The 27,266-nt window shown below is 42.4% G+C and overlaps 1 protein-coding gene across 2 annotated transcripts in view; it reads right to left on the bottom strand.

The window, feature by feature from the left end:
• LOC124619738 (rab GTPase-binding effector protein 1) overlaps positions 1-27,266 on the bottom strand; it is a 193,626-nt gene that overhangs the window by 55,598 nt on the left and 110,762 nt on the right. For both annotated transcript variants that reach the window (XM_047146314.1, XM_047146324.1), the window contains exons 5-7: positions 26,860-26,979; positions 23,491-23,556; positions 23,306-23,408 (exon numbers count right to left, since the gene is read on the bottom strand). In XM_047146314.1, the coding sequence (XP_047002270.1) occupies positions 23,306-23,408; positions 23,491-23,556; positions 26,860-26,979 (289 nt within the window). The remainder of the gene's footprint in view (positions 1-23,305; positions 23,409-23,490; positions 23,557-26,859; positions 26,980-27,266) is intronic.

Here is a 27,266-nt window from a genome sequence, read left to right as displayed (position 1 = left end):
AAGGGGGAAAGGATGGATGTGTGCATTGACAGAGGGGGACACACAGTGAGGGTGGGGGACATGAAGAAGAAGGTTGTGATTGGACAGAAGGGGCAGAAACTGTTGGGGGGAAGGCATGGTGACAGTAGGTTAATGTAGGTTGAGGTTGGGATTATTTCAGCAGCACAGAGTGTGTTACAAGGAAAACCCATTTGTGCAATCCAGAAAAGCGGGAGGTTCCAAATGGCCTGCATTGTAAAGCAGCCATTGAAATAGCCATTGAAATCAAGCATGTCGCGTTCAGCTCCATTTTGTGCCACAAGGTGATCTACTTTTCTCTTGTCCTCAACCTACAGTAACCTACTGTCCCCAAACTCTCCACCCAACAGTTCCTGCCCCCCTCTGTCCTGTAACATCCTCTCAATTCTCATCCCCTCATCCTAATTGTGTTTGCTCTGTGACAATGCAGCCGCCTTTCGATTGCCCTTCCCCCCTCCCCTCCTTTTCTGTTCCCTGCCTTTCCTACCACACCCCACCTCCCGACACAGTTCCTGGCAGTCTCATCAGGCTACCATCTAGTCCCTGCATGCCCGACCAGACAGCACTCTTGTCTCTCTCCACTGCTATCCCCTGCTATCCCTCCCCATTTTCCACCCCAGTCCAGATTGCTATTCACACAACAGTCGCATTCTGGTGGAGCTGCAGGTGGTAGCCGTCATGTGTGAAGTGCTTGCTTGTGTGTGTGTGTTTTTCCTTTGCTGAAGAAGGCTTAGGCCGAAAGCTATATTGTGTGACAATCTTTACACTGTGCCTGTCTGCAACTCATCAGTCATTTTTATATGGTGAGTAGCAATGGAAATCTATCTACTTCCTAATATTGTGATATTACAATCTGGAGTTTCCACTGTTTGATTTGTTCTACTTAGCATGATCTTAATCCACTTTTATATGGTGATCTCAATGCCATGCATTTCTGCAGCACTAACCATGGATTTGAACGTCTTACTGCTAAAAGCTCACTTGATATCCAGGAAGGTGGAGGGGGAAATTCCTGAAAGTGTCGAGCTTTTTCCGCCTTCATAACAAGTTTGTGAAATGTTCAGCCTCCAGGGGGCCAGCAATTCTTTTGTGGGTACATGTGGGGCTCGCACAGGTCCCCGAGCTATTGGAGTCTTGATTCTTTTCTGGACTGCTTTACCTTCCTCTTCTTTTTCCCTCCCTGTCCTTATTCCTTTTCATTTTCCCCTTCCTTTCCCTCTATTGGTGTTCATCTTTATATCAGACCGGCTATCCTCCTGACTGTTTCGTCTTGTGGTTTTGGTTTGTGTGCTTTTCCTCCTCCTTTTCAACTTTTCTTTTTTGGTCCCCATTGGCGGTTTGACTTCCATCTCTAAATTTTAAAACTTAATTATGATCCAGATGGGGAAGAACTCCCTCCCTAGCATCTTTGATGTGGGTTTCCCCCCCCTCCTCCTCGTCCTCCTCCTCCTCCTCTCCCTCTTCCACCTTCCCTCGCTCCCCCCCCCCCCCCCCCCTCCCATCGCCATAGCCCTTCAGCCCTTCTGCCTCTCTGCTTGATCACCAGCTTGGTAGCCAGTCCTTGTGTAGGGCTGTTATGTAGCCATCTGGGCCACACCACAGGGATCACACTGTTAGTACCTGCGCTGTGAATGCCTCGTGAAAGCCTAGAATGGGGCATTGGAACTCTGGGCAATGAGTCACTGATCAGAGTGGGTGGTACCAGGGTGGACATTTGTCTCATGAAATGTGTTACACTCTCTGGCCACTCTTCTGCAGATGCATCTCTTCCTAGGAATAGTTCTGCCTCAGTTCTTGATCCTGGCTTCCCAGCCTGTGTCCAGTGAATACACAGGGAGTGGAAAAATAAAAATCTTTCACCATCTCAGCAATGTTGAGGCCTCGAAGAAGTTTGACAAACTTCCCTCTGAATCTTTCACCTACCTTTGCCCCAGTTACATCTTCCCTTCCTCCCACTTCCTCCTTACCCCCACTGCCCCCCCCCCCCCCTCTGCCAATGGCTCCTATCTCTTCCCCTCAAGCAACTGCTCTTCCTGCTGCTCCTCCTCCTCCTCCTCCTCCTCTTCAGACAGAGGAGAAATCCTCTTCTCTGGCTCGTGCTAGGGACAGAGCCCCGTCTCTGAACGCCCCGCCCCAGAGACCTCAAGATAAGGAACCTGCACCTTTGTGTTGGACAAGGGGCCTATGCTCTGAGAGGCCCAAAACTGCTCGCGGTCTATTCAATCCCGACATCACTGCCACCTGTTACCTTAATGATAACACCTCCTCCATCCCTCCGATGGAGAAGAAGTAGCAGCGCAAGTCCAAGGATGAGGCTTCACTGGTATCCTGGGGGACTTCGTCACCCTTCTTCTGACTCCAAATCAGACCCAGTTTTTATGGTTATCACCCCATCCTCATCAGTGACTACCACTTGGGCTCCTTTATGTCTAACCTGGACTCCAACCAAACGATAATCTAGTGGAATTGCAACAGATATTACTGTCACCTACTGGAAATACAACTTGTTTCCTCTTATTCTGTGTTCTATCTTGCTATTCAAAAATACACTTCTGTGATGACTACTCTCCTAATTTTGTTGCTACTGAGTGTTCTGTCAGAACTGTGCCAGACCCAAGATAGCATCTGGTGCAATCTGCACCTTGGTTTACCACCAATGTCATTAGTGACTGGATCTCCATACGTACCAACCCAAAAGCAATAGCAGTACACGTGTGAATGACCCCAGCAGTCACCATTTGCAATGTCTACATCTATCGAGGTAGGCCACTTAGTCATGTTGAACAGGCTATCTTAATACAAAAACTCCCAGCCACATACCTCCTCCAAGGGGATTTCAATGCACACCACCCCTTGCGAGTGAGTGCCACTTTGACAGGTAGTGGTCTTCTAATTGACCAACTTATTGCAGACTTCAAATTTGTGTTTCCTCAACAACAGTGTTGCTTATGGCACCTTTTTTTTGCTGTTGATCTCATGATCTCCTCTCATACTCTCATGGATTCACTACATTGGTCACCCCATGATGAACTTGGTGACAGTGGAGACTGTGATGGACCAAGGATGTAGTAGTTGCTATCCAGGACCACCTATGGGCACAGCAATGATTTAAATAACACCCTTCACAAACCAACCTTACTGCTTTTAAGTGCCTCCATGCTAAGGCTCACTGTCTTATAAAGCAGGTTATAAAGGAATGATGGGAGCGCTGTTTCCTAGCTAGAGGCATTTGCCTCTTCATCTCAGGTGTGATCCAAGATCTGTACCTCTTCTGGGCCACCAGCAATAATCAACCGCCCGGGGTTTTATCCATCAGGGTGCTCCGTGTACTAACCGATCGGTCCTTGCAGAACACTTCATGGCACACTTTGTGACAGCATCGGCATCGCCTTCATATTCTGATACCTTTCTCTGGCAGAGATGATGAGTTGAAGAAACTCCCCTCTGTTTCAACCTCCATCAAGTTGAAGAATATAATGAATCCTTCACTGAACGGGAATTCTTGCAGGCTCTTTCCTCTTCAGATAAGGCCCCAGGCCTGGATTCCATACACAATCCAGATGATTCAACATTTGGATGTTACCCAGAGGCAACATCTACTCTGGGTCTTCAACCACATTTGGCCCATGGATATCTTCTCCTAGCAATGGCAAGACAGCATAGTTATCCTTGTACATAAGCCCGGGAAGAACCCAAGGTTTCTCGACAGCTACCGACTGATTAGCCTGACCAATGTACTTCGTAAATTGCTCAAGATGATGGTTAGATTCCAGTTATCTTGGGCACTTTAACCTCAGAGCCTTCCGTCCCCATACCAGAGTGGCTTCTGGGAAGAATGATCTATAACTGACCATGTACTCAGATTGGAAATAGCAATCTGACAGGCTTTTTCTAATTGCAGACACCTTGTCGAAGTCTTCTTAGACCTATATAAGGCATATGACACGACCTGATGCCATTACATTTAGTTACCCTTTATGACTGGGGCTTTTGTGGCCCACATCAACAGCGTTCTGTGTTAAGTGTCACACTCTTCCTTGTCACCATCAATGGGCTTGTAACGTCTGTTGGGCCTCTGGTTGCCCCACCATTGTTATGTATCAATTTTTGCATCTGATGCAGCTCCCACTCTGTAGCATTTGCTGACACCACCTCTAAGGCACCATCTGATGGGCCGTCTCCCATGGCTTCCAGTTTTCTCTCTCCAAAATTCAGGCTATGCATTTTTGGCATTGGTCCACAGTACACCCTGACCCACTACTTTATTTAGGCAACCAGGGCCTCGATTTTGTAGCACAGTCCCGTTTCGTGGGCCTTATTTTTGATAAAAAGCTTATGTGGCTGTCCCATATTCACCACGTGAAGACTACCTGCATGCAGAAGCTTAATGCTGTCTGCCTCGTTGCCCCCACATCTTGAGGTGCAGACAATGCCATTCTTCCCCATCTTTAGCATGCTCTGGTTATGCCCAGACTAGATCATGGTTGTTAGGTTTTTGTCTCGGCAGCTCCTTCACTATGAAACCACTTCACCCTCTCATTTTTACTAGGTGCGTCTGGCTATCTGTGTCTTTTTCACTAATCCTGTCCACAGCCTCCTTGTGGAAATGGGGTTCCTCCCTCTACAAATACGACGGAGCCACCTCCAGATGTCTTATGCAGTCGCCATTTGGCGATTCCCTGAAATCCAATGTACCCTGCCCTCTTTACAATCGAGGGACGTCTCACTCCTGAGACCCGCCCTCCAGTGGGATTGCCGATTGGAATGCATCTCTCTCCCCCTGTCGGGATCTCCATCTCCATTCGCTGGAATGTGCCCTGTGTATTCCCTCCCACCTATACCATGGATTAGAACCAACCTGTTCCAGGGTCCTAAGTTCTCTGTCGGCCCTATGATATTCTGGCATCTTGTTCATACCATCCTTGAAGAGTTGCAGGATGCTACCATGTTCTAAAATGATAGATAACATGGGATTTGCTTTTATGTCTCCTACTGGCATGGAACACCATTTACTGCCGTGATCATGTAGTGTGTTCACAGCAGAGCTGCTATCCATTAACAGGGGCCTCCATTTTGTTACTCAGGCCTCCCTCCACAGTGTTTTAATATGTATCAACTCAATGAGCAGCCTGCAGGCTGTAGGCTGTAGATTGATGCTACTCTTGTGACCTTTTGGTCTCTGCTATCCATGACCTCCTCTCTGCCCATGGCCGTGCCAACAGCTCATTTGTTTTTCTCTGGCTCCCAAGTCATGGGCATCCCAGGGAATAAACAGGCTGACCATTTGGCTAGAGAGGCAGATACTTGCTCCCCATTCCCTTTCACAATTCCAGGTGCAGCTATGCAGATACACATCAAATCTCTCTTTGCCCAAAAGTAAATTTACATCTGATGCACTACTGCTCTCAGTAATAAACTCCACACAATCAAGCAGACTACTGCAGTTTGACGCTCTTCCTTCCATTCCTCTTGGAAGGAGTCCACTGCCTACGTATTGGTCATACTAGGCTTACCAATTGTTTTCTCTTGCCTAACGATGCCCCCTCTCCCCCCATTGTGGCTGTGGAGTCAGACAGACGGTAGACCGTAAGTTGGTGGAATGTCCCCTTATTTTCGCCCTTCACACTAAGTATAGCCTTCCAGGTTCCTTGTCTTTAATGTTAGCAGATGATTCACAGATAGTTGGACTGGTCCTCAATTTCCTCTATGAAAGTGGTTTTTGTTTTCAGTTATAAGGTTTTGCTCTACTCCTGGAGTAGGGGCAGGGTGGCTGTGTTGGAGCCTCTCCTCATGTTTCTGGCCTGGGACTCTTGACCACTCCCCCTTTCAAAGACCCCTCCTTTACCCCTCCCCTCTGTTTACCCAATTTTTAGATTTGGCCTACCCTTTTATGGCTTCTACTGTGTTTGTTTTTAGCTTCCTAGCTTTATAGTTTGACCCCTCTGACAGGATCTGCCCACTTTTAGCAGATACCTTTATCTTACATGGGTAACTTTTGAATGGCAGGACTGATAACCTCACTGTTAGTCCCATACCCCCCCCCCTTCCCCCCCCCCAAAAAAAAAAGGAGAAAGAAAGAAGTCAATCAAGTTATTCATGTGATTTGCCTGGTTGGCGTGTGTGTTGGTTTACATGCTGAGGAACCTCAGTTAACCTCTCTTCCCTAACGTGTACATTAACCAGTTTTTCTAATGTGTTTGGAAGAAAGGAGGGCAGATTGACCAGCCTCACAGTCTTAAGCCATGTCCTACGTGAGCGACAGAAGCGAGCGAATTCTGGATACGTGACAAGCAGCAGCATTGGGTGAAAAGCTTGGGTGTCCTGCGTGTGAGCAACCATGTCGCGCTACCAGATGCCTGCTTAGAGCCAACCAGCTGTTTCTATAAAACGGCGTCCCTAATATGTAGAATACTGCAGCTGGAGAGTAGGCTACAGAATTAGGTTGATTTAAGAAAAGAAAGCGAAAAGGAATGCTGTGCACGAAATTTACAAAGGGATGAATCTCCATGGAGAATTTCATAATTATCATCAACTACAAAGATTACCAGACAAATTCTTCGAATAGACGTGAATGAGCAGAGGAGCATTCGACTATCTCATCAATAAATTAAATACGAATGTCTTATTACATGATCAAGAACTTTTAACAGCCAATAAATGCGGAGGAATGACTACCACATGACTAACTACGCAAAATACCATCACAAGTATACAGATTGATGCAAATGAATGAAAGCTAGTTGTGGTGTATGGGTAGCGTGTACAGTTCATGAGTGTTAGGAAAACATCTGGGGTTCGATTCTGGGACATCCTTATATTTTTACTGGCTCAGTTACAATTCTGTATATTATGTTTCATGTATACTTTTACACTGCATCAATAAGTATATTTTTAAGGTCTTGCCAAAGAACTTGATCTTCACACCTATCCCAGTACATCACACACATTTAATTTCTAATGATTACAATGAACCATGAAATTTTACATATATTTGATGTTGCGAGCGTAATTCATCAGCAGTCAACGTTAAGGCCAAGCGTTTCAATTACTCTAAATAGGCTGTAAAGTAAAGCTTACAAAATTTTTAAAAAGGATGTCTAACTTTCATGTAATGATTTGTCTAAAAGTATGAAACAAAAAATATTAGGGAAACATTTGGTGCACCTCATTTTCTGTTTGTGATTTCGAGCATCATTCAAAGGCACATAGAACGTTTCTCAGATCTACTTATTTCTTTTACACAAATCATTTCATAAAATATTTGACTGATTTCTTTCATTTTTTTAATTTCAAGTTTTATTCAGAAAGCATGATCTTATTGACTTCTCGTTTGCCTAACTAACGTACTTGATTCGAAGGAAGCCTTTTTGAAACTTAAATACCGCACCAATGTATCTTTTGCTAGTTATGAAAGTTCCGAAAGAGAGCTTCTGTGAAGTTTGGAAGGTAAGATACAAGGTACTGGCAGAAGTAAAGCTGTGAGGACGGGGTGTGAGTTGTGCTTGAATAGCACAGATGGTAGAGCACTTGCCTGCAAAAGGCAAAGATCCCAAGATTGAGTCTCGGTCTGGCACACAGTTTTAATCTGCCAGGAAGTTTTATATCAGCACACACTCCGCTGCAGAGTGAAAATTTCATTCTGTCTCCTGCACGTTGTAGTAAAGCTAAAGTCTACAAAGGCCAGCTTTTCCATATGGTGCTACATACTACTTGCGCTTACATGAGCTAAACATAACTTAGTAAAATTAACAGGAAAGATGCTTTGTTGCAGGATCTTATTCCCTAATTTCTTCCTGCCAATAATTATAATTATTCCTATTGATCATTGCACACCCAACGAAAAGTATTTCAGCCCTCAATGACCAACAACTCCAACCAACTGCCCATAATCCAGACTCTCACGTCAAAGAAACCAATGATTTCCTTCAGTGACTCTCCAACAAACACACCCCTTTACCTCCTGGTTGCCTACTGGTCACTGTTGACACCACTTTCCTATACACCAACATCCCTCATGCCCACGGTTTTCCGCAATGTAACACTACCTCTCCCAATGTCCTTAAGACTTCAAAGCCACTATCTTATTCCTTATACAACTAAATAACTTTAACCTAGCACATAACTACTACTCCTTTGATAAGAAGGTATACAAACAAATCAGCAGCACAGCAACGAGCATCCACATGGCACCCAACTTGTTTATGGACCATCTAGAGGAAACCTTCTTAGCCTCCATAAGCCCCTGGTCTGGTTCAGATTCAATTATGGTTCCTTCATGATCTGGACTCAGGGCCAACACACCCTACCTTCATTCCTCCACAACCTCAACACCTTCTCTCCCATCAGCTTCACCTAGTCCTTCTCAAACCAGTGTGCCAACTTTCTTGGCATTGACCTTCTCCTCTCTGATGGTTCCATCCACACCTCTGCCCACATTAACGCCATCAACCACCAACAGTGCTCGCATTTTGGCAGCTGCCAGGCCTTCACACCAAAAAATTCCTCCCTTAGAGCCTGGCAACCCAGGGACAGCGTATGTTCAGTGACAAGTACTCTCTTTCCCACTATGCTGGAAGTCTCACCAAGGCCTTCACAGACAGGCACTAACCCCTGGACTAGTTCGCAAACAGTTTTCCCATGCCATTTAACCACTCACTCTAAATCCTTCTATCACCCCCAAGAACCAGCTAAGAAAGAGTGCCCCCTTCATCACCTAACACTACCTTGGAGCCGATGAACCATATCCTTCGTCAGGGCTTTGATTAAATATCCTCATGCCCTGAAATATGAGGGACAGCCAAGTCAAGATCCCACCCCTCCTAAAGAGATGTTCTGTCACCCACGCAATCTCCGCAACATCCTAGTCCATCCTTACAGCACTCCCAATAGCAACCCTTTGCCACAGGGATCATACGCATGTGGAAGACCCAGGAGGAAGACCTGTCCAATCCACTCACCCAGCACTTCCTATTTCGGTCCTGTCACAGGCTTATCTTAAACCATCACAGGCCAGAGCCACCTGTGAAAGCAGTCACATCGTATAGCAGCTCTGCTGCAAACATAGCACAGCTTTTTATTTTGGTATGGCTACCAATCAACTGTCCACCAGGATGAACAGTCACCAACAAACTGAGGATACGAGTGAAGTAGATCACCCTGTTCAACAAAATGCAGCTAAATATAGCACGCTTGGTTTCAATGGCTGCTTCACAAAACTTTCCACTTGCAAAATTATCCTGGCCCCTCCCTATGGTAACCTACTATCCTCACACCTTCCACCCAATAGTTTCCACCCCCCTTTGCCTTATCACTTCCGGTCCTTTCATGTCCCCAACAATCATTGTGTGCTGCCCAATGCACCCACCCATCTTTCCCCTTCCCTGGTCCTCTCCTTCTCTACTTCTCATTTTTCCCCACACACCACACCTCCCAACACTGCATCTTGCAGCCTCATTGGGCCGCGATCTACCCTTAAACATTCGGTCAGACAGCACTCTTCTCTCCCTCCATCTGTAAACTGCTATCCCTCCTCCTTTCCTGCCCCATCCCAGATTGCTATTCACGTGACAGTCACATTCCAGCTGGAGCTGCCTTTGGTAGTGGCCTTCATGAGATGTCTGTGTCTGTGTGTGTGTGTGTGTGTGTGTGTGTGTGTGTGTGTGTGTGTGTGTGTGTGTCTGAAGAACGCTTTGGCCAAAAAATTGTGTTATGTAACAGTCTTTCATTGTGCCTATCTGAAACTCAATGGGTCGTCTTCTGGTGAGTAGCCATCTATCCTTTTTCTAATATTGCTGGTATGTAGAAGAAAGGTAGAAGCCACCGGTGATCAACATCACCATAAGGTTTCCACAAGGATGGGTTTTTTGTTCCCGCTACTTTGGAACCTAGTGATGAATGAACTCACTGAGGGGTGAAATACTAGATGCTGCTTTTGCAAAGGATACATAGGCCATTTAGTCATAGTAATACTGGGCAAATTTATTAGAACAATGGTACACTGTGCTCTGAACACTGTGCAAAACTGGTGCAGAAAACAGGATATAGGTGTCAGTCCCAACAAAACTGTTGTTGTATATATCCAGCACATGTACTAAAATCTCCAAGTTTCTCAATGACACTCTTCCAGTAGAGGTGGTAGTGAGGTATCTAAGGGTAACCTCAAATGCAAAATTATTACGGACACTTCACATGAAGAATGTGTGTTCCAAGGCAAAAGGTATTCTTGGGGTCGAAACCCCAAGATTATGTACTGATATACACCACTGTAATAATACTTGTGATAATTTATGAGCCTACAGTATGATGGAATGAAGTTGAACAGAAGGAGCTTGGTAAAGTAGTAGCTTGGCCTCCTTACCCATAATGAGTGGAATTAGCAGCTGGGATGGAGACTATGCTGGACATTTCCCCATTACACCTTTTAGTTACAATGGAAGCACTGGCAGGGGCAGAGAGGTTAAAAACTGGAAATAACTGATACCTTTAAGATATCCAGAATCTCACACCGATGTAATGAGTGTGATAAATGTACGGATGGCCAGGGAAATACTAGCTGTCCATACAATAACTTCCAGTTGCTTCAATGAATCTTTCAATGTAACAACTGAAAGAAGGGAGCAGTGGAAGAATTAACAATGGCACAGTTCAGGAGAGTCTGAAACAGACAAATGGCATTGGAGTTGGGCTATACGGGGTACAGCTTAGACTACAGAGAGCAATCTCTCAAGGTAAGCTGGCCACAGCATTCCAGGCAGCAATATCCACTTTCAGAGTGCGTGTGGAGGAGGATTTGCATAGGTGGTACAAGAGTCATAACATATACAATTGTTCAGAGCCAAGCACTTGTGAAATCACTATCAGCCCCTGCAATGAGATCAAAGATTGTTGGAAAAAGTCATGACACCCTTGTGAGATTAGAGGAAAGGAACAGTGTAAACCCGCTGTGGGTCTCTGGCCACTCAGGAATTGGTGGCAATGACTAGCTGGATGGCCAAGATAGGTGGTGTGACTCCATTTAATGGACTGGAACCTGTTCTAACCATCATTAAGATGATGATAAAATCAAAACTATGTAACTGGATCAGGAGGTTGCACATAGAATATTGGCATATGATCCAAAACCAAACACATGCAAGCTAATGATGCTGAAGTCATGTTTCAAGAGAAGTTCTGTAATCATGTAGTTGTACAAGAGACAGATTAAACTTATGGTAGGACTTACAAATAGCCATGGGAACTTTAAGAAACATCTACACATGATAAGAGGCCCATAAGTTTAGGCTATGCAGTGAGGAGGATGAAACCAAACCACACTTAATCTTCCAATGCAAAGCGTTGGAGAGCAAAAGACAGAATATTCGGGTCATTAACTCCAAAAGGAATCTTGTCTAACAAGGAACTAATTACGGTCTCTTACTACTTTTTCAGGGTACCACTTGGCTTTACAAGAAACACAGGGAGTGAAACCTCAAAATAAACTCAGTTTCTGTGAGGGCAAGACCACTGTTGTTTTCATCTCCCTCCACAAATCACATCAAATTGAAGCACCATAATGATAGTATCTTGTTAATACAGCATATAGATTTAGTTTATAAAATCTGCTTCTCTTCTGTTATTGTATATCTAATTTATTCCACATCCCTAAACAGAGTAAAAGTGAAGAATTTGAAAAAGGTAGGAAATTAAAAGAATGGGACCTAATAATTTGAAAGAAACATAGGTGGTTCTGAGCTTCAAAGAGAGCATTAGGCAATGATTGACTGAAGCAGGAGAAAGGGATACAATAAATTATGAATTTGAGAGGTGAGATTGTGAAGGCAGTAGAAGATAAAACAGATAAAAAGATTAGGGATAGTAAAATGTCTTTTATAACATAAGAGGTATTGAATTTAACTGATGAAAGGAGAAAATATAAAAATTCCGGTAAATGAAACTGGCAAAAGGCAGTACAGGTGTCTAAAAAGCAAGATTTAAGGTGAAGTGCAAAATGGCTAAGCAGTTATGGCTAGAGGACAAACACAAGGCTGTAGAAGCATGGGTAACTATGGGAAAGACAGAGGCTACTTATAGGAAAATTAGAGAGACATTTAGAGAAGAAAGAAGCAGCTCTCTGATATCACAAGCTCATACGGCAAGCCAGCACTAAGCAAAGAAAGAAAATGTGAAAGGTGGAAGAAATATACAGAGGTCCTACATAAGGGAAATAAACCTGAGGACAATATTACAGAGAAGGAAGAGGAAGCAGATGAACATGAAATGGGAGACATGATACAGTGACAGTGCACTGAGAGACCTACATACTGTATAAAAATGGCCCTTGGTGTAAAAGACATTCTCTTAGAATTATTGAGATCCTTGGGTGAGCAAGTATGACACAATTATTCCATCATATGTGCAAGATATACGAGACAGGCAAAATGACCCCACACTTCAGGAGAAATGTAATAATTCCATTTCCAAAGAAGGCAGATGCTGACCTTGGGGAAGATCAATTTGTGTTGCGTAGAAATGTAGGAGCACCCGAGATAATATTGACACTATGATTTGTCCTGTAACGATTGGCTGGAGAAAAACAAACCTATGTTTGCCAGTAAACTCCATATTCTTTAAAGAATCAGACTACCACACATAAAGCCGCTTCAAACATCCAATTACTTTACAAACAAGTTAATGTGTTAAATACTTGACATCAAGAATGTAAGCAAAAAAAGTTTAGAAAAGATTCGAAATTATACTTGAAGTTTGTTGTAAGTCACTAAGTGCTCTCATTATGAAACACTGGATGATTATAATTTAGATAATTTTAAGCAAAGCAAGTTTTTCACACTTATAAAAGTGACATAAAATCCCTTGAACTGTAGGTCATATAATGACATAATTTTGTAGGTACATTTAGTGATATATGTGGATACTGCCTACAAATGGTTGTGAATAGGGCTGATAGTAAAGAAGTGATAAATTGAAGCATTATGCCTGGTGCTGAAGTTTTACTGTATGAAAACCAAAAAGGTAGTAAGTGATAAACTTTTTTCCTTTCATCATTTTGTGGAGGGGTTGGTTTCAAAGAGGAAATTTTCATAAAGGTTTGAAATTGTGTGTGATGACTGCTCAAGTCACGCTGAGTGCGCTCACTCTCAAATACTGAGTCAATGAATTCTGCATATTTGCGTGTCATCAGTTACGCTAACTCAAGGCAAACACACAGCTTGTAATATTTGCCTTATTGTGGTGAACTTTTATCATAAGATTATTCATCCTAATAAGGAGATTATGACAGAATTTTAATTTTTAAATTTGATCAATAATAATGAAAAATATTGAATATCACATGTTTGTTGCCCCTTGAAGCCATTACTTAGGGAAGCTGCATTTGGTACCGTGGTCCAGAGCAATCACTCAGTAATACAGACAGCATTTGCAGATTTAGTCGAAGCTTCTGACAATGGACTATGCTCTTTGAAAACACAGGGAGTGAAAGATTATTTACCAGACTGCAGCTATACGAGTCTAAGGGCAACAAAGGGAAGCCACAGTTGAAAAGGGAATGAAATAGCATTGCAGCTTTTCTTGATTTTGTTTTTCCTGTATACTGAACAAGCTGTGAAGGAAACCAAGAAGAAATTTGGAAACACAATTAAAGTTCAAGGATAAGAAATAAAAATAGTAAGATTTGTTGAGGACACTGTAATTCTGTCACAGACAGTAAAGGACATGGAAGAGCACCTGAACGGAACAGATAGTTGCACTGTAGGAAATACAATGAAACCCCACTTTTACACTTTTCAAGGGATTTTAAAGAAACTATGTAAAATGTGGGAAAATGTAAAATGTGGGAAATAACATTTTAAGTGGTGGTAGTTACATATAGGACCCCCTTTGCATTTTCGCATTCTATGTATGATACATGTGCATAACAGGCAACAAAATACTTGTCAGGGTCTTGTTTATTATCTAATAATGGTTCATCATCTAATAAAAAACACTGGTGCAACAGGAACTGTTCACTGCCTGTGAAGTAGAAACATTTGACTTAATTTCACACATCATAATCTATGTTCTTGGAAAGCCTGCAGCTGTAATTCATTATTTAAACATGAAACCTGCACAGGTTACACATTTTTCATGCTTAGCATCATGCGTTTTGACAATTTTTTCTTGTTGTCAGGTGCAAATATTTATAAATTATTTTGTATGATATATATGAGGGAAACATTCCACGCGGGAAAAATATATTTCAAAACAAAGATGATGTGACTTACCATACGAAAGCGCTGGCAGGTCGATAGAAACACAAACAGACACATACATGCACACAAAATTCAAGCTTTCGCAACAAACTGTTGCCTCATCAGGAAAGAGGGAAGGAGAGGGAAAGACGAAGGAAGTGGGTTTTAAGGGAGAGGGTAAGGAGTCATTCCAATCCCGGGAGCGGAAAGACTTACCTTAGGGGGAAAAAAAGGACGGGTATACACTCGCACATACACACATATCCATCCACACATATACAGACACAATATACAGACATATACAGAGGCAAAGAGTTTGGGCAGAGATGTCAGTCGAGGCGGAAGTGCAGAGGCAAAGATGATGTTGAATGACAGGTGAGGTATGAGTGGCGGCAACTTGAAATTAGCGGAGATTGAGGCCTGGTGGATAACGGGAAGAGAGGATATATTGAAGAGCAAGTTCCCATCTCCCGAGTTCTGACGGGTTGGTGTGAGTGGGAAGTATCCAGATAACCCGGACGGTGTAACACTGTGCCAAGATGTGCTGGCCGTGCACCAAGGCATGTTTAGCCACAGGGTGATCCTCATTACCAACAAACACTGTCTGCCTGTGTCCATTCATGCGAATGGACAGTTTGTTGCTGGTCATTCCCACATAGAATGCGTCACAGTGTAGGCAGGTCAGTTGGTAGATCACGTGGGTGCTTTCACACGTGGCTCTGCCTTTGATCGTGTACACCTTCCGGGTTACAGGACTGGAGTAGGTGGTGGTGGGAGGGTGCATGGGACAGGTTTTACAACGGGGGCAGTTACAAGGGTAGGAGCCAGAGGGTAGGGAAGGTGATTTGGGGATTTCATAGGGATGAACTAAGAGGTTACGAAGGTTAGGTGGACGGCGGAAAGACACTCTTGGTGGAGTGGGGAGGATTTCATGAAGGATGGATCTCATTTCAGGGCAGGATTTGAGGAAGTAATATCCCTGCTGGAGAGCCACATTCAGAGTCTGATCCAGTCCCGGAAAGTATCCTGTCACAAGTGGGAGACTTTTGTGGTTCTTCTGTGGGAGGTTCTGGGTTTGAGAGGATGAGGAAATGGCTCTGGTTATTTGCTTCTGTACCAGGTCGGGAGGGCAGTTGCGGGATGCGAAAGCTGTTGTCAGGTTGTTGGTGTAATGGTTCAGGGATTCCGGACTGGAGCAGATTCATTTGCCACGAAGACCTAGGCTGTAGGGAAGGCACCGTTTGATGTGGAATGGGTGGCAGCTGTCATAATGGAGGTACTGTTGCTTGTTGGTGGGTTTGATGTGGACGGACGTGTTAAGCTGGCCATTGGACAGGTGGAGGTCAACATCAAGGGAAGTGGCATGGGATTTGGAGTAGGACCAGGTGAATCTGATGGAACCAAAGGAGTTGAGGTTGGAGAGGAAATTCTGGAGTTCTTCTTCACTGTGAGTCCAGATCATGAAGATGTCATCAATAAATCTGTACCAAACTTTGGGTTGGCAGGCCTGGGTAACCAAGAAGGCTTCCTCTAAGCGACCCATGAATAGGTTGGCGTACGAAGGGGCCATCCTGGTACCCATGGCTGTTCCCTTTAATTGTTGGTATGTCTGGTCTTCAAAAGTGAAGAAGTTGTGGGTCAGGATGACGCTGGCTATGGTAATGAGGAAAGAGGTTTTAGGTAGGGTGGCAGGTGATCGGCGTGAAAGGAAGTGCTCCATCGCAGCGAGGCCCTGGACGTGCGGGATATTTGTGTATAAGGAAGTGGCATCAATGGTTACAAGGATGGTTTCCGGGGGTAATGGATTGGGTAAGGATTCCAGGGGTTCGAGAAAGTGGTTGGTGTCTTTGATGAAGGATGGGAGACTGCATGTAATGGGTTGAACGTGTTAATCTATGTAGGCAGAGATACGTTCTGTGGGGGCTTGGTAACCAGCTACAATGGGGCGGCTGGGATGATTGGGTTTGTGAATTTTAGGAAGAAGGTAGAAGGTAGGGGTGCGGGGTGTTGGTGGGGTCAGGAGGTTGATGGAGTCAGGTGAAAGGTTTTGTAGGGGGCCTAAGGTTCTGAGGATTCCTTGAAGCTCCGCCTGGACATCAGGAATGGGATTACCTTGGCAAACATTGTATGTGGTGTTGTCTGAAAGCTGACGTAGTCCCTCAGCCACATACTCCCGACGATCAAGTACCACGGTCGTGGAACCCTTGTCCGCCGGAAGAATGATGATGGACCGGTCAGCCTTCAGATCACGGATAGCCTGGGCTTCAGCAGTGGTGATGTTGGGAGTAGGATTAAGGTTTTTTAAGAAGGATTGAGAGGCAAGGCTGGAAGTCAGAAATTCCTGGAAGGTAATGTCCCATGCACCCTCCCACCACCACCTACTCCAGTCCTGTAACCCGGAAGGTGTACACGATCAAAGGCAGAGCTACGTGTGAAAGCACCCACGTGATCTACCAACTGACCTGCCTACACTGTGACGCATTCTATGTGGGAATGACCAGCAACAAACTGTCCATTCGCATGAATGGACACAGGCAGACAGTGTTTGTTGGTAATGAGGATCACCCTGTGGCTAAACATGCCTTGGTGCACGGCCAGCACATCTTGGCACAGTGTTACACCGTCCGGGTTATCTGGATACTTCCCACTAACACCAATCTATCCGAACTCCGGAGATGGGAACTTGCTCTTCAATATATCCTCTCTTCCCGTTATCCACCAGGCCTCAATCTCCGCTAATTTCAAGTTGCCGCCACTCATACCTCACCTGTCATTCAACAACATCTTTGCCTCTGCACTTCCGCCTCGACTGACATCTCTGCCCAAACTCTTTGCCTCTGTATATGTCTGCTTGTGTCTGCATATGTGTGGATGGATAAGTGTGTGTGTGTGCGAGTGTATACCCGTCCTTTTTTTCCCCCTAAGATAAGTCTTTCCGCTCCCGGGATTGGAATGACTCCTTACCCTCTCCCTTAAAACCCACTTCCTTCGTCTTTCCCTCTCCTTCCCTCTTTCCTGACGAGGCAACCGTTGGTTGCGAAAGCTAGAATTTTGTATGTATGTTTGTGTGTCTGTCGACCTGCCAGCACTTTCATTTGGTAAGTCACATCATCTTTGTTTTTTTATATATATATATATATATATATATATATATATATATATATATATATATATATGTTTGTGTTTGTTTGTGTGTCTATCGACCTGCCAGCGTTTTTGTTCGGTAAGTCACCTCATCTTTGTTTTTATATATAATTTTTCCCACGTGGAATGTTTCCTTCCATTATATTGATATCATTAATTTGAATCCAACAATTACGTTTGTTATTGTCACTGTTGCATTTCGAAATCTTTTCTGTCGTCTTATTTTCCTCTTTCTGTTTTTGCCAGTAGTTTCACTTTGTATTCACCTTCTCCTTTTTACCGTAATCTGCTATACTATTTTATCCCGCCTATATATATACTCAATAATACGTAACCCACTTCCAAACCATAACCAAAAAAATTTTTTGCCGCTTTCAGCACTACCGCCGCTATAATATCCACCGTTTCTAGTTCACAAACAGCTCCTTTCACGTTTTAAACAACCATTTCGGCCAGTTCTAATAACTTTCGCTTTATTTCCATTTCCGTTTTTCCCACACCACTGATCATTTTTAGCCGCTTCCCACAGGTTTTAACGCGATTATTTCTTCGTCAGACAATTGTTAGTCTCATTTTCATAATCTGCCACCACAATACCACTCCTTTTAATATACTACACGCAGTTTTTTCGAAATTTTCCCAAATTTCTGCGTCCTTTAACGTGTTTTGGCGGCAACACAACCACCTAACCTTTATGCACATCGTTGTCTACCAACCCAAGTCCAACATAGCCCAGCTGTAACCAACACCTTTTCGCCTTTTTTCATTCCAGATCTCCTGTTTCTTTCCGGTTCACCTTTATCTCTCCCCATATATTTTTATTTTCATTTCACCTCATGTTAACACTTTCCACCTTCTAATACCATGTCACCCTCACAACACCCCCACAATGACCCCATTAAGTTTTATTTACATTCCCTCCGCAAACATGCCTTCGCCCTAGCCAGATTACACTCCCATATTCTATTTTCTCAGGCTTGTCTGACATTTGGCATCACCCCCAAAGGCCTCACACTCAAAGTTCCCATCTCTGGCTGCTAGGTCTTTAAATATGTCTGCTTGTGTCTGTATGTGTGGATGGATATGTGCGTGTGTGCGAGTGTATACCTGTCCTTTTTTCCCCCTAAGGTAAGTCTTTCCGCTCCCGGGATTGGAATGACTCCTTACCCTCTCCTTTAAAACCCACTTCCTTTCGTCTTCCCCTCTCCTTCCCTCTTTCCTGATGAGGCAACAATTGGTTGCGAAAGCTTGAATTTTGTGTGTATGTTTGTGTTTGTTTGTGTGTCTATCGACCTGCCAGCGTTTTTGTTCGGTAAGTCACCTCATCTTTGTTTTTATATATAATTTTTCCCACGTGGAATGTTTCCTTCCATTATATATATATATATATATATATATATATATATATATATATATATATATATATATATATATATATATATATATATATATATATATATATATATATATATCACTGTAGCCATTTTTGTAGTTATTGGGTACTGTGCATCTTCAGTTATGTAGAAAACCACATATATGCAAACTATCACTCGCATTGTTTTTGTGTTTGTGAAACATCACAAAAAAAAGTATGTAAATATTGCACTTGGCAATGGAGTAAATTCTCAAAACTCATTTTGCTACACATGAAAAAATATGTAGCTGGCTTGTCCCTCCTATGCATGTGTAGGAAAAGCAGTAGAGTTATAACTGTCCGCCACACTGAAGTTTCAATTCCTGTCTGAAGAGATGGCCAGATCAGAACGGCCACTGCTCTACTGTAATTTAATATGTTTCATGTCCAAAATGTCAGCTCTGATGCCAACTACTCCAATTAAGAGCTCTTTAAACCAAACACATTTGAGTAACGCAAAATCAGTGGCAGTATCAACTAGCGCTACATGTGGCCAAATGATGAAATATGCTAGATGTGGTTCGACAAAGGTGTCATGATGATCACAACAATCATGAAGCTATGCATGGGCAGTAGAGACAGTTTGGAAATGGTTGTGATATCTTATTTGAATGAACCTAGTCCGTTTCATCAGCCACTACACCGGTTAGAGCTTGGGAGCGGCAGGAAATGTGGCATGAACTGTCCAAACTTTAACACATTTACCGGTTCGGATCCGCTGAGTCGAGTGCCCTGATGACAAGAAATTTAACTATGTAACATTTTAAACATTACTTGATGACCAACATCATGCCAGCATCATTTTACATCAATTACGTCAGTTTTTTCTCCACGAACATTTTTTCATAAAGCATAAATCGTGGAAAAAGTATAAATATTTTAATGCAAAATCGGGTGCAAATTAACGTTGTGGGCATAGGAAATGTGATGGGAGTGATGAAAAAAATGTCAAACAGTGGGAAAATGTTAACCCCAGTAAAGTAAAAGCAGAGTTATACTGTATTGCAACCAGCCAATTGTGGCTGTGTAATTTACGAAGAGTGTGTACACAGTGTAATTTACAAAGAGAGCTGCAGTGCTCTCCAACCAAAATGGATAAAAGGAATGGACAGTGTTTCTAAAGATTCTCAAGTGAACATCAACACAAATAAAAGAAGGGTAATAGAATGAAGTTGAATTAAATGAGGTGTTGATGAGTGAATTAGATCAGTAAATGAGACACTAAATGTGGTAGATGAGGTTTGCTGTTTGGGCATCAAAATAACTGATGAAGGTTGAAGTAGAGATGATATAAAATGTAGACTGGCAGCATAAAAAATATATCACTGCTGAAAGAGAGTAATTTATCAGAATCTAGTATCAATTTAATTGTTAGAAAGTGCTCTTGGAAGGTAAGTGTGTCACTTGTAGCATTGTTGTTGTTGTTGTTGTTGTTGTGGTCTTCAGTCCTGAGACTGGTTTGATGCAGCTCTCCATCCTACTCTATCCTGTGCAAGCTTCTTCATCTCCCAGTACCTACTGCAACCTACATCCTTCTGAATCTGCTTAGTGTATTCATCTCTTGGTCTCCCCCTATGATTTTTACCCTCCACGCTGCCCTCCAATACTAAATTGGTGATCCCTTGATGCCTCAGAACATGTCCTACCAACCGATCCCTTCCTCTGGTCAAGTTGTGCCACAAACTTCTCTTCTCCCCAATCCTATTCAATACTTCATCATTGGTTATGTGCTCTACCCATCTAATCTTCAGCATTCTTCTGTAGCACCACATTTCAAAAGCTTCTATTCTCTTCTTGTCCAAACTATTTACCGTCCATGTTTCACTTCCATACATGGCTACACTCCATACAAATACTTTCAGAAATAACTTCCTGACACTTAAATCTATACTCGATGTTAACAAATTTCTCTTCTTCAGAAACGCTTTCCTTGCCATTGCCAGTCTACATTTTATATCCTCTCTACTTCGTCCATCATCAGTTATTTTGCTCCCCAAATAGTGAAACTCCTTTACTACTTTAAGTGTCTCCTTTCCTAATCTAATACCCTCAGCATCACCCGACTTAACTCGACTACATTCCATTATCCCCGTTTTGCTTTTGTTGATGTTCATCTTATATCCTCCCTTCAAGACACCATCCATTCCGTTCAACTGCTCTTCCAAGTCCTTTGCTGTCTCTGACAGAATTACAATGTCATCGGCGAACCTCAAAGTTTTTATTTCTTCTCCATGGATTTTAATACCTACTCCAAATTTTTCTTTTGTTTCCTTTACTGCTTGCTCAATATAGAGATTGAATAACATCGGGGAGAGGCTACAACCCTGTCTTACTCCCTTCCCAACCACTGCTTCCCTTTCATGTCCCTCAACTCTTATAACTGCCATCTGGTTTCTGTACAAGTTGTAAATAGCCTTTCGGTCCCTGTATTTTACCCCTGCCACCTTTAGAATTTGAAAGAGAGTATTCCAGTCAACATTGTCAAAAGCTTTCTCTAAGTCTACAAATGCTAGAAACGTAGGTTTGCCTTTCCTTAATCTTTCTTCTAAGATAAGTCGTAAGGTCAGTATTGCCTCACGTGTTCCAGTATTTCTACGGAATCCAAACTGATCTTCCCCGAGGTCGGCTTCTACTAGTTTTTCCACTCGTCTGTAAAGAATTCGTGTTAGTACTTTGCAGCTGTGGCTTATTAAACTGATGGTTCGGTAATTTTCACATCTGTCAACACCTGCTTTCTTTGGGATTGGAATTATTATATTCTTCTTGAAGTCTGAGGGTATTTCGCCTGTTTCGTACATCTTGCTCACCAGATGGTAGAGTTTTGTCAGGACTGGCTCTCCCAAGGCCGTCAGTAGTTCCAATGGAATTTTGTCTACTCCGGGGGCCTTGTTTCGACTCAGGTCCTTCAGTGCTCTGTCAAACTCTTCACGCAGTATCGTAACTCCCATTTCATCTTCATCTACATCCTCTTCCATTTCCATAATATTGTCCTCAAGTGCATCGCCCTTGTATAGACTCTCTATATACTCCTTCCACCTTTCTGCTTTCCCTTCTTTGCTTAGAACTGGGTTTCCATCTGAGCTCTTGATGTTCATACATGTGGTTCTCTTATCTCCAAAGGTCTCTTTAATTTTCCTGTAGGCAGTATCTATCTTACCCCTAGTGAGATAAGCCTCTACATCCTTATATTTGTCCTCTAGCCATCCCTGCTTAGCCATTTTGCACTTCCTGTCGATCTCATTTTTGAGACGTTTGTATTCCTTTTTGCCTGCTTCATTTACTGCATTTTTATATTTTCTCCTTTCATCAATTAAATTCACTATCTCTTCTGTTACCCAAGGATTTCTACTAGCCCTCGTCTTTTTACCTACTTGATCGTCTGCTGCCTTCACTACTTCATCCCTCAGAGCTACCCATTCTTCTTCTACTGTATTTCTTTCCCCCATTCCTTTCAATTGTTCCCTTATGCTCTCCCTGAAGCTCTGTACAACCTCTGGTTCTTTCAGTTTATCCAGGTCCCATCTCCTTAAATTCCCACCTTTTTGCAGTTTCTTCAGTTTTACTCTACAGGTCATAACCAACAGATTGTGGTCAGAGTCCACATCTGCCCCAGGAAATGTCTTACAATTTAAAACCTGGTTCCTAAATCTCTGTCTTACCATTATATAATCTATCTGATACCTTTTAGTATCTCCAGGATTCTCCCATGTATACAACCTTCTATCATTGTATGGAACTGAAACTGTAACAAAAAACAGTTCAGACAAGAACAGAAGCATTTGAAATATGGCACTACAGAAGAATGCTGATGATTAGATGGGTGGATCGAGTATCTAATGAGGAGTTACTGAATCAAAATGAGGAAAAAAGAAATATGGCTCGACTTGACTAAAAGAAGGGATCGGTTGATAGGACACATCCTGAGGCCTGAAGTTGTTATCAATTTGATATGGAGGGAGGTGTGGGGAGTTGATAAAAACAACGAAGAATAATTACAAAAGATGTCTAATGCAAAATACTAACACTAAAGTTCTATAATTCAATGACACATGGTTCCAGACAACAGACATCAGTTAAACAGCTTTAATCTGTCATGTGTATTAAAAAATGTACATACATTTTGAATTTTAATACAAAACAAACTAGCAGCATGCTAAGTGAAAAATAGGTCTGCAACTTGTCTTATGATTGAAATAATTTATTACTCTAGGGCAGTCTCTGTATGTGGGCCATTACCTGTATTTGTCACACAACACTGATGTTTTAAAAATGGACACGTGTCCAAAATTAGTCACCATCGAGAAATAAAAAATAAATACTTCTCAATGCCACTTATTATGAACCACTTATTTCAATTGTAATATAAAATTAATAATTTTTTAATCTTTATTTTTATTAAAAGACTTTTGATCTTCTGATAGTTTGCTTTTATCATAAATAAGAACACACAAATTAATTTATTTTATTAAGTCTATTACACTATCTATTCTTGCGTAACACTTACTTGGAGATTCTGCAGGAAAATTCTGGTGCCCTCCTGTGTCACCACTAGGACTTTCAACACCTGACAGGTTAACAAGTGAGGTCGTCCTGTTTGGTGATTTAACCTTCAAACAAAATGCCACAAAAATGAACAGAAATGACAAAAATAAATAAAAAAGGGAAAAGAAATCTTACTGAAATACTCACTTGAAATGAAGGTGTGTCTTTGAGTATGGGAGTGCCAAGATCATCATGGAAGCTTATAGAATCTTCCTGAAACAAACAAGATACTACATCAATAAGTGGAGTAATAGTTTCATCAGATAAACAGTGGTGACTACAAAACCAGAAAATGGCACCTAGATATCCATGTCAAGTCCAGCCTACACAAGGACCCACAGTATAGGAGAGAATTTTCCAAAACAAGGGAGAAACCCATATCATAAGCACAGTCTTGTGCAGATATCCAAACAACATAATACGTTCTCTGTATCCACTTTTGCTTGCACTACTCATATTCAGCCAGGGAAACAGTACTAGAAAGCCCAAGAAACTCTACTTATAATGGGTATGACCTGAGGAAAGTCCAAAGCATTCATATGAAACTGTGAAGGGAACCCATATAACAAGTGAAACCTGGTGGATATTTGAACAATATTCTACCAAATAGGACTCAACGTACTTAATCATTACTCCACTTCATTAAAGAAAACTGAACTTATTCTTTCAAACTGAAAGAAGTGTATTATCTACATCTACATCCATACTTCACAAGCCACCTGACGGTGTGTGGCGGAGGGTACCTTGAGTATCTCAATCGGTTCTCCCTTCTATTCCAGTCTTGTATTGTTCGTGGAAAGAAGCATTGTCGGTATGCTTCTGTGGGGGCTCTAATCTCTCTGATTTTATCCTCATGGTCTCTTCGCGAGATATATGTAGGAGGGAGCAATATACTGCTCGACTCTTCGGTGAAGGTATATTCTCGAAACTTTAACAAAAGCCTGTACCAAGCTACTGAGCATCTCTCCTGCAGAGTCTTCCACTGGAGTTTATCTGTCATCTCCGTAACGCTTTCGCAATTACTAGATGATCAAGTAACGAAGCGCGCTGCTCTCCGTTGGAACTTCTCTCTCTCTTCTATGAACCCTATCTGGTACGGATCCCACACTGCTGAGCAGTATTCAAGCAGTGGGTGAACAAGCAAGCGTACTGTAACCTACTTCCTTTGTTTTCGGATTGCATTTCCTTAGGATTCTTCCAATGAATCTCAGTCTGGCATCTGCTTTACCAACAATCAAATTTATATGATCATTCCATTTTAAATCACTCCTAATGCGTACTCCCAGATAATTTATGGAATTAACTGCTTCCAGTTGCTGACCTGCTACTTTGTAGCTAAATGATAAGGGATCTGTCTTTCTATGTATTCGCAGCAAATTACACTTGTCTACATTGAGATTCAATTGCAATTCCCTGCACCATGCGTCAATTCGCTGCAGATCCTCCTGCATTTCAGTACAATTTTCCATTGTTACAACCTCTCGATATACCACAGCATCATCCGCAAAAAGCCTCGGTGAACTTCCGATGTCATCCACTAGGTCATTTATGTATATTGTGAATAGCAGCGGTCCTACAACACTCCCCTGCGTCACACCTGAAATCACTCTTACTTCGGAAGACTTCTCTCCATTGAGAATGACATGCTGCGTTCTGTTATCTAGGAACTCTTCAATCCAATCACACAATTGGTCTGATAGTCCATATACTCTTACTTTGTTCATTAAACAACTGTGGAGAACTGTATCGAACGCCTTGTGGAAGTCAAGAAACACAGCATCTACCTGTGAACCCGTGTCTATGGCCCTCTGAGTCTCGTGGACGAATAGCGCAAGCTGGGTTTCACACGACCGTCTTTTTCGAAACCCATGCTGATTCCTACAGAGTAGATTTCTAGTCTCCAGAAAAGCCATTATACTCTAACATAATACGTGTTCCAAAATTCTACAACTGATCGACGTTAGAGATATAGGTCTATAGTTTTGCACATCTGTTCGATGTCCCTTCTTGAAAACGGGGATGACCTGTGCCCTTTTCCAAGCCTTTGGAATGCTACGCTCTTCTAGAGACCTACGGTACACTGCTGCAAGAAGGGGGGCAAGTAAATTGATGTACCAGAAGTATGTATTGAGAGAGAGAGAGAGAGAGAGAGAGAGAGAGAGAGAGAGAGAGAGAGAGAGAGAGAGATACACAATGACAGAAAGTTAACAAAAAATTCAGACTTTATACACTATGTTTAATATTGTTTAACTATAATGGAAAATGCAGGATTTAATGATCACAATATTATGAATACTTGCTACTCACCATATAGAGGAGACACTGAGTCACAGACAGGCACATCGCGAAGACTGCTATACATTAGGCTTTTGGCCAAAAGACTTCCTTCTGAAGTCAAAAATAAACACACATTCACACAAGCATTACTCAAACACACATGACCACAGCCTCTGGCAGCTGAGACTGGACTGAGTACAGCAAAAGTGACTGATGGGAGAAGCAATCTGTGGGTGGTGGGGGTAACGAGGAGGCTGGGGTTGGAAGGGGGAGAAATATCACTAGTGGGGTGGGGAAAGTACAGTACTGCTTGAGGAGCTTGCAAACAAGAGGCATGGGGTAGTGGACTGGAAATGGTGAAATGTAGAAGAGGATAAAGAGAGATTAGTGGGTGCACTGGTGAAATAGAACGATCTGTAGCACTGGAATGAGAGGAGGAGATAACTAGATGAAGGACAAGTGCTAACTACTCCCTGTTTTTCCATCTACCTATTCCATTCCCTACTTCCACTCCAGCACTACACTGCCTTCTACTTCACCAACGCAACCACAGTCTTTTTCCGCTCCTCTACTTACCCTCTAAAACCTCCCAATTGCACCTAACAGCCTCACCCTATCACAACCACGGCCCTACAGGCTCCCACAAGCAGCTCTACACATTCCCTCACCTCTACCCTGCGATAACACTCCCTCCCCACCCAAGTCTCCTATATAACCCCGCTGTATGCAGTCTGGCCTCAGAGACAGTGGTTGTGATTGTGTGAATTTTCTACTTTAGAAGAAGGCCTTTTAGCCACAAGCTTAAATGTATAGCAGTCTTTTTGTTTCTCCTGTCTGCAACTCAATGTCTCCTCTATATGGTGAGTAGCACGCTATCCTTTTCAGAATATTGTCAATATGAAACTATACTTTTGTTGACAGGTTCTACAAGCATGAGTAGCATGTTTGTAGGGAATCTGTCAACAAAAACAAAGTGTGAAGCACATCATGGGGCTGGAACATGAGACTGACCTTCTGCAGAAGGGCACTAGGTGCCTGAAAGAAGTTGAGAAATTAAATTTTTTTATTTGCAACTGATTCTTATTATTTCATTATGTTGGTACATCATTATTTAAAAATAAAAATGGTCAATGTCACATCTCAGTACATACCACACACCCTTACTACTGTAATGTAGACACACACACACACACACACACACACACACACACACACACACACACACACAAACAAACTTACCATATTACTTTGATATCGCATGAGTTGTTCATCTGCCTTTCGTAATTTCTGCTTCAAAACTTTTATTTCTTCTTCCAGTGGTATTACAACTGAACGTAGGACTTCTGCATCTTCTTGAGCCTTAAAATACAAGGAAAAATATTTTACTTTCAATAGTAGGATCATTTCATGCTAATTAACCAAATCTTTAAAATCAACTTACTTTCACAATCTTCGTCTTAATGACATAGAACAGAAATTTTAAACAGAACTAAAATTAAACCTGCTGTGCGCAACAGCTCCTACACATGCTTGGAATGTCACTTCTGGAGCACCATGTTCAGTCACAATGCTTTCCAAAGTTACTTAAATTTTACTAGGTGTTCCACAGTTACATCTGATTTAATTAAGAGTTTTTAGTTTTCTCC

This window comes from Schistocerca americana, chromosome 1, assembly GCF_021461395.2.
Source record: "Schistocerca americana isolate TAMUIC-IGC-003095 chromosome 1, iqSchAmer2.1, whole genome shotgun sequence".
NCBI classification, from domain to species: domain Eukaryota; kingdom Metazoa; phylum Arthropoda; class Insecta; order Orthoptera; family Acrididae; genus Schistocerca; species Schistocerca americana.
Note: the sequence above shows the minus strand (reverse complement) of the source record. Positions and strands in the feature narration are given on the sequence as shown.